A 12,059-nucleotide genomic window follows, 5' to 3' on the forward strand; every position below is an offset into this window, starting at 1 on the left:
GCCAGGTGGTGGGAAATGATTTCCTGAAGCGTTTAGCTTTGCTGCAGAGGCGCACCAGGATCACAGCTGGACATGCAACTGAGGGTCTGACAGCAAATAAAGACATGAAGCACCTGAAACGTGCTTCCCAAGTGGAGCTGTGACATTTTGAGGGAACATTTAACCAAACTCTAGTTAGGTATTGAAACTTCTGAATAAATATTCCTCCAAGCAATGTTTAAATGTCAAAACACGGAGCAGTGTGAGGGGTGCTTCTGTGCAACAGAAATGATGGTGTTTCATTCACAGCTCCAATACATTCCAACTGCAATGCTATAACCTGATGCATATACAAGTTAGGCATTCAGGCAGATTTTCTGAGGAAAGAGGTCAGGTTGCAACCAGCAATAGAACAAGGGGACACAGTCTCAAGTTGTGCCAGGGTAGGTATAGGCTGGATGTTAGGAAGAAGTTCTTCCCAGAGAGAGTGACTGGCATTGGAATGGGCTGCTCAGGGAGGTGGTGGAGGCACCGTCCCGGGGGGCCTTCAGGAAAGGACTGGATGAGGCACTTAGTGCCATGGTCTGGTTGATTGGATAGGGCTGGGTGCTAGGTTGGACTGGATGATCTTGGAGGTCTCTTCCAACCTGGTTGATTCTATGATTCTATGATCAGTGGCCTCTATCAGGAATTGTTTGGCCAGCAGGACCAGGGAAGTTCTTTGGCCCCTGTACTCAGAACTGCTCAGGCCACACCTTGAGTGCTGTGTCCAGTTCTGGGCTCCTCAATTCAAGAGAGAAGTTGAGGTGCTTGAACATGCCCAGAGAAGGGCAAAAAGTTGAGGGGGCTGGAGAAGAAGCCCTATGAGGAGGGAGTGAGGGAGCTGGGGTTGTTCAGCCTGGAGAAGAGGAGGCTCAGGACAGACCTCATAGCTCTCTACAACTACCTGAAAGGAGGTTGTAGCTAGGCAGTGGTTGGTCTCTTCTCCTAGACATCCAGAGACAGAACAAGAGGATACAGCCTCAAAGTGCACCAAGGCAGGTTTAGGATGGATGTTAGGAGGAAGCACACAGCAAGAGTGACTGGCACTGGAATGGGCTGCCTGGGAAGGTGGTGGAGTCACCATCTACAAAGGTGTTTAAAAGGACTCTGGATGAGGCCCTTGTTGCCATGGGTTAGTTAACTAGAAGGGTTAGGTGATAGGTTGTACTCCATGATCTTAGAAGTCTTTTCCAACCTGGTTAACTGATGACCTCCTTGAAACACAAACAATGCAGTTAAAGGAGCAGAAGACACTCAGAAAATCATCCTGTAGTATGTCTAAACTGCTGACTCTTGCCTAGATGTTTGAAAGTAAAACCTTTCTCCCTGAAGTCACAAACCTCTGATGTTATTTTCTGGTTCTTGTCTTCCAGCACCACAAAAACACTTCCACAGTGGTACCAGTTGAATGTCTAGGGCTGGGTGCTAGGTTGGACTGGATGAGATTGGACCTCTCTTCCTACCTGTTTGATTCTATGATTCTGTCTCAGCTCACAGTGATTCTGCTTTCATGAATCCTCATAGCTGGCTTGGGGAGGATGCTGGATGGAGGGGTACTGGTTGGCTGGAAAGGTGCTGAGTGGCTGGTATGCTGGACAGGATGCTGGGTGCCTGGTGGTGCTGAGGGTATGACAGGTGGAGGGGTAGTGGCTGCCTGGTAATGCCAGGGGGATGCTGGGTGGCTGGTGGTGCTGGGGAGATGCTGGGTGGCTGGGCAGTGGCTGTCTGGTAAAGGTGGAGGGATGCTGGGTGGCTGGTGGTGCTGGGGAGATGCTGGGTGGCTGGTGGTGCTGGAGGGATGCTGGGTGGCTGGGTAGTGGCTGTCTGGTAATGTTGGAGGGATGCTGGGTGGCTGGTGGTGCTAGGGGGGTGATGGGTGGAGGAGTAGTGGCTGTCTGGTAATGCTGGAGGGATGCTGGGAGGCTGGTGGTGCTGGAGGGATGCTGGGTGGCTGGGTAGTGACTGTCTAGTAATGCTGGAGAGATGCTGGGTGGCACAAGAAGGTGCCAAGCTCTGCTTTGTCTAATCTCAAGGTTTTCCACTGGTAGCTTTTCTAACTAAGCATCTGCTTCTGTGGTTGAATATATTTAGGGAAGTTTGCCTTGTGCCAACAGTTTTCAGATTGCATAATATTATCTGCAGTGTTACAGACTTTAAGCTATAACATCCACACAGCAAGAGGCTCCATTCTACATCTGTTCCAGAGATGAGCTGAAAGACCCAAGTGCAGCATGAAGCTGGCCTTAGCAAAAAGCAAAGCAAGCCTACAATAATCATAGAATCATAGAATCAACCAGGTTGTAAGAGACCTCCAAGCTCATCCAGTCCAACCTAGCACCCAGCCCTATCCAGTCAACCAGACCATGGCACTAAGTGCCTCAGCCAGGCTTTGCTTGGAGACCCCCAGGGACGGTGCCTCCACCACCTCCCTGGGCAGCCCATTCCAATGCCAATCACTCTCTCTGTGAAGAACTTCTTCCTAACATCCAGCCTAGACCTACCCTGGCACAACTTGAGACTGTGTCCCCTTCTTCTGTTGCTGCTTGCCTGGCAGAAGAGACCAACCCCCACCTGGCTACAATGCCCCTTCAGGTAGTTGTAGACAGTAATAAGATCACCCCTGAGCCTCCTCTTCTCCAGGCTAAACAGGCCCAGCTCCCTCAACCTCTCCTCATAGGGTTTGTGCTCCAGGCCCCTCACCAGCTTTGTTGCCCTTCTCTGGACACCTTCCAGCACCTCAACATCTCTCTTGAATTGAGGAGCCCAGAACTGGACACAGCACTCAAGGTGTGGCCTGAGCAGTGCTGAGTACAGGGGCAGAAGAACCTCCCTTGTCCTGCTGCCCACACTGTTCCTGAGCCAGCCCAGAATGCCATTGGCTCTGCTGCCCACCTGGGCACTGCTGCCTCATCTTCAGCTTACTATCTATCAGCACCCTCAGGTCCCTTTCCTCCTGGCTGCTGTCAGCCACTGAGTCCCCAGCCTGTAGTGCTGCTTGGGGTTGTTGTGGCCAAAGTGCAGAACCCTGCACTTGGCCTTGTTCAGTCTCATCCCACTGGCCTCTGCCCACCCATCCAGCCTGGCCAGGTCCCTCTGCAGGGCTCTCCTGCCTTCCAACATATCCACACCTGCTCCTAGTTTGGTGTCATCTGCAAACTTACTGATGCTGGATATATATGCCCAGATCAACACTAAAGAATGATAAAAAATTGACAGACAAAACATTTTTTGGGGAAGATGACTCATTCCAAGTGTATATCTTGACTGCTTTCTGGTATCATACAGGCTGGTAGGACAGCTTGGAAACCCAGCCATGAAAAAGAAAAGATCTCATAATTCATCCTGATGGATGAGAAGTAAAGGAGCCAAGCTGAATAATTTGGGACCTCCTGTAATTTGAAATTCATTGTTCAAACTGCATCATTGACTATTAGAGGCATCTCAGAAAGAATTCAGCCTGGAGGAAATTTTCCTCAAGGCCAGCAAAAAGTAATGTGGAATAGATTTGCCTCCCTGCCACCTTCAAGGAGAGAAGAGCAGACTGTTCACTCAAAGAAACAGAGATGTCACAGGCTGGCTTGAGTCTACACAATGGTGACTTCAGAGAATCAGAGAATCAACCAGGTTGGAAGAGACCTCCAAGCTCAGCCAGGCCAACCTAGCACCCAGCCCTGGCCAATCAACCAGACCATGGCACTAAGTGCCCCAGCCAGGCTTGGCTTCAACACCTCCAGGGATGGTGACTCCACCACCTCCCTGGGCAGCCCATTCCAATGCCAATCACTCTCTCTGACAACAACTTCCTCCTCACATCCAGCCTAGACCTGCCCTGGCACAACTTCAGACTCTGTCCCCTTCTTCTGTTGCTGCTTGCCTGGGAGAAGAGACCAACCCCAGCTGTCTGCAGCCTACATTCAGGTAGCTGCAGACAGCAATGAGCTCTGCCCTGAGCCTCCTCTGCTGCAGGCTAAACAGGCCCAGCTCCCTCAGCCTCTCCTCATAGGATTTGTGCTCCAGGCCCCTCACCAGCTTTGTTGTCCTTCTCTGGACACCTTCCAGCACCTCAACATCCTTCTTGAATTGAGAGGCCCAGAACTGGACACAGCACTCAAGGTGTGGTCTGACCAGTGCTGAGTACAGGGGAAGAATAACCTCCCTTGTCCTACTGGCCACACTGTTCCTGATGCAAGCCAGGATGCCACTGGCTCTCTTGGCCACTTGGGCACACTGCTGGCTCAGCTTCAGCTACTATCTACCAGTACTCCCAGTTCCCTTTCTGCCTGGCTGCTCTCAGCCACTGTCCCCAGCCTTCATAAGCTCTTAGTTTGGGCTCCCCCAAAACAAACTCTTTGGAATTGCTCCTGATATTTACTGGCTGTCTATAGCAGCCTTCCGGTATTTAAAGGGGATCTCCAAGAAAACTGGCAATAGACTTTTTACCAGGGCATGCAGTGATAAGGACAAGGGTAATGGCTTTAAAATGAAGGAGAGGAGATGAGATGTAAGGAAGAAGGGGGTGAGACACTGGAACAGTTTGCCCAGAGGGGTCACAGATGCCCCATCCCTGGAAATATTCAAGGTCACACTGGATGAGGCTTTGAGCAGCCTGGTTGCTAAGTTTCCTTGGTGACCTTAAAGGCCTATTGAAGTCTAAACAATTCTGTCCAGGAAGGTGGTGGAGTCACTTTTCCTGGAGGTGATAAAGGACCATGCAGACATGGCACTGGGGACATGGTTAAATGACCATGGTAGTGCTAGGTCAGTGAGTGGACTCAATGACCTTAGAGGTCTTTTCCAACTGAAATGATTCTATGGTCTAATGAAGGCGTCCCTCCCCATGGCAGAGGGGTTGGGTTAGATGACTTTTGAGGTCCCTTCCAACACAAACCATTCTGTGATTCCATGACCAAACCACAGGTGTATTCTCCAAAGCATCAACACTTAAATCCAGCCTTTTGCATTGGTCTAAGCAGTCTTTGGAGAGTCTGCTCTCATGAGGCTCAGTGAGTAGCTAGAATCACAGAATCAGTCAGGGTTGGAAGGGACCACAAGGAGCAGCCAGTTCCAACCCCCCTGCCATGCCCAGGGACACCCTACCCTAGAGCAGGCTGCCCACAGCCTCAGCCAGCCTGGCCTGAAACACCTCCAGCCATGGGGCCTCAACCACCTCCCTGGACAACCCATTCCAGCCTCTCACCACTCTCATGCTCAACAACTTCCTCCTCACCTCCACTCTGACTCTCCTCACCTCCAGCTTTGCTCCATTCCCCCCAGTCCTGCCACTCCCTGATATCCTGAGAAGTCCCTCCCCAGCTTTTTTGTAGCCCCTTTCAGATCCTGGAAGGCCACAAGAAGGTCACCTGGGAGCCTCCTCTGCTCCAGCCTGCACAGCCCCAACTCTTTCAGTCTGTGCTCATAAAGCTGTTTGGGCACTGCTGGTTACTCCTAAAAAAGGGGAGAGGCAGCTCACAGGCAAGAGGCTTTAGCATGTATTAGGGCAAACATTTCCACTGGTTGGAGTTCCAAGCGTGCTGAAGCTACAGAATGGATCATGAATAGCTTCAATAAGAGAATATTCTGCCAGAGAGTCACTTTGGAAAAAAAGCAAACAGGAAAAAGTCAGACACATACCTTGCTATCTCCTGTTCCAAACATACTTATGTAATTGTTGACCATCTTGAACACAAATCCACGATCCATAAATGTAAAACAGCGCTAAGAAAGGGAGGAAAACAAGAATTGTTATTTTATAGCCCAAAAAAAGCAGTACATGGCCTCACTTCCCTGGCTGTTTGCTGCCTATCGCCTCTAGCTGGCAGCTGTCACTAGTGGTGTTCCCCAAGGATCAGTGCTGGGCCCAGTCATGTTCAGCATCTTTATTGATGATCTGAACGAGGGGATTGAGTCCAGCATCAGTAAGTTTGCAGAGGACACCAAGCTAGGAGCAGTGTGGAGCTGTTGGAGGGTAGAAGAGCCCTGCAGAGGGACCTGGCCAGGCTGGATGGGTGGGCAGAGGCCAATGGGATGAGACTGAACAAGGCCAAGTGCAGGGTTCTGCACTTTGGCCACAACAACCCCAAGGAGCATTATAGGCTGGGGACAGAGTGGCTGAGAGCAGCCTGGTGGAAAAGGACCTGGGGGTGCTGGTAGATAGCAGCTGAAGATGAGGCAGCAGTGCCCAGGTGGGCAGCAGAGCCAATGGCATCCGGGCCTGCATCAGGAGCAGTGTGGGCAGCAGGACAAGGGAGGTTCTTCTGCCCCTGTGCTCAGCACTCCCCTTGAGTGCTGTGTCCAGTTCTGGGCTCCTCAATTCAAGAGAGATGTTGAGGTGTTGGAAGGTGTCCAGAGAAGGGCAGCAAGGCTGGGGAGGGGCCTGGAGCAGAGCCCTGTGAGGAGAGGCTGAGGGAGCTGGGGGTGTGCAGCCTGCAGAAGAGGAGGCTCAGGGCAGAGCTCATTGCTGTCTACAACTGCCTGAAGGGAGGCTGTAGCCAGGTGGGGTTGGTCTCTTCTGCCAGGCAACCAGCAACAGAACAAGGGGACACAGTCTCAAGTTGTGCCAGGGCAGGTCTGGGCTGGATGTTGTTAGGAAGTTGTTGTCAGAGAGAGCGATTGGCATTGGAGTGGGCTGCCCAGGGAGGTGGTGGAGTCACCGTCCCTGGAGGTGTTGAAGCCAAGCTTGGCTGGGGCACTTAGTGCCATGGTCTGGTTGACTGGATAGGGCTGGGTGCTAGGTTGGACTGGCTGAGCTTGGAGCTCTCTTCCAACCTGCTTGATTCTGTGATTCTAAACATGAATCTTTTGTGACATTAGTGCGATAGCAGCACAAGGAGGACCAGGGAGGTTGTGAAACTGGCTTGAGTTTTTCATGTTCAGAAATCTGCTCCAACTTTTCATTTTATTGTGTCTGAAGTATCTCTCCCAGTGCACACTGCCACGGAGAAAGCTAATCCTCATGAGCTGTGACACTCCATCGCTACAAGTGGTATGTGAGGGATGCTGACCTGAATGTCTCTTTTGGTGACAGCGATGGCTCGAGGGATCATTCCTGTCACAGCACTTGCTGCCTGTGAGCTGTGTTACCTCGTTAGCAGCAGATAGGCCACTACATTACTTTAGGAGGAGAACACTGCTCTTGGTGACTGTTGGGGCTGAGCAGAAAAGGCAGAAAGAAAAGGCTGAACAGAAAAAAACAGAGAAGGTTTCTGAGGTCGTTGGTTACCAACAGGTAACCAAACAGGTTACCAACGTTTTGTCCCTGCAGAGTCAGACAGGCAATGCAATCCAGAATCTCCTCTTCTCTTCTGCCCCTGAACTCTGCAGAACTACCAAAGCCCTGAGCCTTCTGATACACAGCATTCAAACGAGGCTGCTGCAATCCCAGCAGGGTGAAGGGCCCTGCCATGTTGAACCTGCATCACTCCTTCTAGCAGATAGGATTCAGACAGCAACTAGAACACCATCATCTGCTGCAGCATCAAACACAACATCCCTGCCTTCACAGTTCAGCTCAGCACCACACAGGAGCAGCGTGAAAATCTGCATCACCACACAACCACCAAGTCCCTCTTGCCTCATAGAATCATGGAATCAACCAGGTTGGAAGAGAGCTCCAAGCTCAGCCAGTCCAACCTAGCGCCCAGCCCTAGCCAAGCAACCAGACCATGGCACTAAGTGCCCCAGCCAGGCTTTGCTTCAACACCTCCAGGGACAATGACTCCACCACCTCCCTGGGCAGCCCATTCCAATGCCAATCACTCTCTCTCCCAACAACTTCCTCCTAACATCCAGCTTAGACCTGCCCTGGCACAGCTTGAGACTGTGTCCCCTTCTTCTGTTGCTGCTTGCCTGGCAGAAGAGACCAACCCCACCTGGCTACAGCCTCCCTTCAGGTAGCTGCAGACAGTAATAAGATCACCCCTGAGTCTCCTCTTCTGCAGGCTGCACACCCCCAGCTCCCTCAGCCTCTCCTCACAGGGCTCTGCTCCAGGCCCCTCACCAGCTTTGTTGCCCTTCTCTGGACACCTTCCAGCACCTCAACATCTCTCTTGAATTGAGAGGCCCAGAACTGGACACAATACTCAAGCTGTGTCCTGAGCAGTGCTGAGCACAGGGGAAGAATAACCTCCCTTGCCCTGCTGCCCACATTGTTCCTGAGCCAGCCCAGGATGCCATTGGCTCTGCTGCCCACCTGGGCACTGCTGCCTCATCTTCAGCTCCTCTCTACCAGTATCCCCAGCTCCCTCTCTGCCTGGCTGCTCTCAGCCACTCTGGCCCCAGCCTGTAGTGCTGCTTGGGGTTGTTGTGGCCAAAGTGCAGAACCCTGCACTTGGCCTTGTTCAATCTCATCCCACTGGCCTCTGCCCACCCATCCAGCCTGGCCAGGTCCCTCTGCAGGGCTCTCCTACCCTCCAACAGCTCCACACCTGCTCCTAGCTTGGTGTCATCTGCAAACTTAGTGCTGCTGGACTCAATCCCCTGCTCCAGATCATCAATAAAGCATCATAAAAGATTTGAGCCTGGGTTTCAGCATGGATCGCATGCAGTGCTCTGTAGAATGACAGAACCACAGCCTTAAGCTGGAAAACACTTCTTAGATCACCAAGCCCAAACATTAACCCAGCACTGCCAGGTCTACACTAAGCCATGTCCCTCAGCATCATAACAACACAGCTTTGAAACCCATCCAGGGATGGGAATTCCACCACTTCACTGGGCAGCCTGTTCCAGACCTTGACCAACCTTTAGGGTTGAAATTATCCCTAATATGTGACTTAAACTGCCCCTGGCACAACTTGAGGCTGTTTCCTTCTGCTAGTTTGAGCCTAGCTAGAATGTTTTGGTGAGAAGAACTAGATTACAGGCTGTGAAAGGAAAACAAGGCTGATGTCTACCTCACTCATAGGCTTGCTGAGAGATACAACAAGAATCCAAACATAGACAGGGGAGTCACTTCTGCTGCTTCTCCTGGGGGAACTGGCTGTGCTGCATTTCTCTCTCTAGCCTCTCTGCTGTCTCTCTGATTAATCCACTTTGCTTTCTAAGCCCCTGGACAAGCCTCCATTCTTCCTTGGCACTGGGGTGAGGTTGAGAGGGGTGGGAGAAGGTGGAAGGGCAGTTGGGAGCCCCTCCTGTGGACTCAGGTTTCTGGGAGGGATGCTGTGTTTCTGTATTACCTTTTCCCTTGTCTATTTCTGTCTATAACTGTCTATACTGTAACTATCTGCTTGTCTATAGTGCCAGCTGTAAATATAAGCTTCATTCAATTTCCAGAGCTTCATTCAATTTCCAGAGCTGTCTGGGTCTAGTCTGGGTGATTTCCAAAGTGGGGGGGGGGGCAGGGAACACCCAAACCATCACATTGCTCTTGTCCTATCACTTGTTACTTGGGAGAAGAGATCAACCCTTACCTCATTCCAGCCTCCTTGCAGTGAGTTACAGAAAGCAAGAAGGTCTCCCCTCAACCTCCTCTTCTCCAGGCTGAACAGCTTCAGTTCCTGCAGCTGCTCCTCACAAGAGCTGTGCTCTAGACCCTTCACCAGCTCTTTCTCTCTTCTCTGGAAATGCTTCAGCATTTCAATGTCTTTCTTACAGTGAGTGCCCTAAAACTGACCCTAGTATTCACAGAATCATAGAATCAGCCAGGTTGGACGAGACCTCCAAGATCATCCAGCCCAACCTAGCATCCAGCCCTACCCAGTCAACCAGACCATGGCACTAAGTGCCTCATCCAGGCTTTTCTGGAAGACCTCCAGGGACGCCCTGAGTAGCAGCACTGCTGCACATCAATGGCAGGTATGCAGTTGAAACTAACTATCTGGCCAGACAATATTCCTATGCTCAACAGCTCATCAGAACTGTTTCAAAGCAGACTTAGACAAAGCTTTTGCATTCTCAAACACCCAAAGGCACAGGAAAAGTTACTTCAAGTCACAGATTGCACCTGGTTAGAAGGGACTGTCAAAGGTTATCCTGTCCAACCCTCCCTGCAGTCAGCAGGGACACCTTGGACTAGAGGTGCCTGTGGCCACATCCAGTCTGACCTTGAACATCTCCAGGGATAGTATCACACACACAGTATCACCAAGGCTGGAAGAGACCTCACAGATCATCAAGTCCAACCCTTTACCACAGAGCTCAAGGCCAGACCATGGCACCAAGTGCCACGTCCAGTCCTGCCTTGAACAGCTCCAGGGACGGCGACTCCACCACCTCCCCGGGCAGCCCATTCCAGGGCCTCAACCACGTTCCTGGACAAGCTGTATCCAGTATTTCACCACTCTCCTTGCATTAACTTCTTCCTAATGCCCAACTTAAATCTACCCTGCTCCAGTTTAAAACCATTGCCCCTTGTCTTGTTCCCACAAACCCTTCTAAATATTTCCTCTCCAGCCTTTTTGTAGGTCACCTTCAGATATTATTGAAATGTAGCTATAAAGGTCTTGCCAGAGTCTTATCTTCTCTAGACTGAACAGCCCAAATTCTTTCAGCCTGTCTTCACAGGAGAGGTGTTCCAGCACTCTGATCATCTTTGTGGCCCTCTTCTGGACCTGCTCTTGTGTTGGGGGCCCCAGAAGTGGACACAGTATTCCAGGTGACGCAGCCACGCTTGTTTCATAGTCATCCCACAGTGAAGCTACCAATTGTGATGCTTTAACTCCTTTTACATCTGTGTTCTCACACACTAGATGAATGAATGGTTTCCATGGGGCAACACTAAACAGGGAATTTGAGCCATCTTTCAGTTAGAATTGCTTTTATTCTGTTTGACTGGAGGAGAAGAAGCTCAAGTGTGCATTGCGTGAGAAAAATACATGCGCAGAGCATCTCACCTTGAGAAATTTGGCTGTGCTGTAGTTTGCATTCCTGGTTTCTTCAAGAGCATCTTTGTACTTCCAAACCACATGGTCTGCTAAGATCATCACAAGTGTGTCCACCTCTGTTTGGAACGTTTCTGGAAACCTCTGAGTCCGATGAACCTAAAAAGGGAAGGGTTCATCACTGCAGGCTGTGTGATGTGGCACACTGAACAGAAAAGTGCATTCGGGCCAAGAATAAAGACAACAAAACACATTCCATGGACCTCTTCTAAATATAAACTCTGAAAGGAAGAATCAAGTCCATAGGAAAGTGGAAAACACTATTTCCCATGAAATATTTATTTATTTGCCAAGAGTATCTTTGACAATCAGGCAGAAGAGGAGTCAAAGCACTGCTCTCCATCAAGAGACATTTGCTCAAAGCAAAGTAGAATCATAGAACTAAGCAGGTTGGAAGAGACCTCCAAGCTCAGCCAGCCCAACCTAGCACCCAGCCCTAAACAATCAACCACACCATGGCACTAAGTGCCTCAGCCAGGCTTTGCTTCAACACCTCCAGCAACAGAGACTCCACCACCTCCCTGGGCAGCCCATTCCAATGCCAATCACTCTCTCTGACAACAACTTCCTCCTCACATCCAGCCTAGACCTCCCCTGACACAACTTCAGACTGTGTCCCCTTCTTCTGGTGCTGCTTGCCTGGCAGAAGAACCCAACCCCACCTGGCTACAGCCTCCAGGTCCCTCTCTGCCTGGCTGCTCTCAGCCACTCTGGCCCCAGCCTGTAGTGCTGCTTGGGGTTGTTGTGGCCAAAGTGCAGAACCCTGCACTTGGCCTTGTTCAATCTCATCCCATTGGCCTCTGCCCACCCATCCAGCCCAACCAGGTCCCTCTGCAGGGCTCCATCAGATCCACCACTGCTCCTAGCTTGGTGTCATCTGCAAACTTACTGCTGCTGGACTCAATCCCCTCGTCCAGATCATCAATAAAGATATTGAAGAGTTTCGAGATCATTTATTTTGCTCTCTTGCACAATTACCCATTGTGCAACCAGCAGAAATTCTCAATTCCATTCTAACCCCACTCATGCAACTGCATGGATGCAACTGATGCCACTGTATTTTTGGCCCACCAGTTATGTTCTAGGAAGAACAAGTTTCAGCCTACCAGGCAATACAATGGTTTTGTGGATAAACCCAGTATTTTACAAGATAACAGCATT

General features: G+C 50.7%; 1 protein-coding gene across 1 annotated transcript in view; it reads right to left on the reverse strand.

Annotated features, from left to right (window-relative positions):
• DOCK10 (dedicator of cytokinesis 10) overlaps nucleotides 1-12,059 on the reverse strand; it is a 243,408-nt gene that overhangs the window by 64,862 nt on the left and 166,487 nt on the right. The window contains exons 28-29 of the mRNA XM_064152795.1: nucleotides 10,851-10,997; nucleotides 5,653-5,736 (exon numbers count right to left, since the gene is read on the reverse strand). Of these exons, the coding sequence (XP_064008865.1) occupies nucleotides 5,653-5,736; nucleotides 10,851-10,997 (231 nt within the window). The remainder of the gene's footprint in view (nucleotides 1-5,652; nucleotides 5,737-10,850; nucleotides 10,998-12,059) is intronic.

Source organism: Pogoniulus pusillus, chromosome 13 (genome assembly GCF_015220805.1).
Source record: "Pogoniulus pusillus isolate bPogPus1 chromosome 13, bPogPus1.pri, whole genome shotgun sequence".
Classification (NCBI taxonomy): Eukaryota; Metazoa; Chordata; class Aves; order Piciformes; family Lybiidae; genus Pogoniulus; species Pogoniulus pusillus.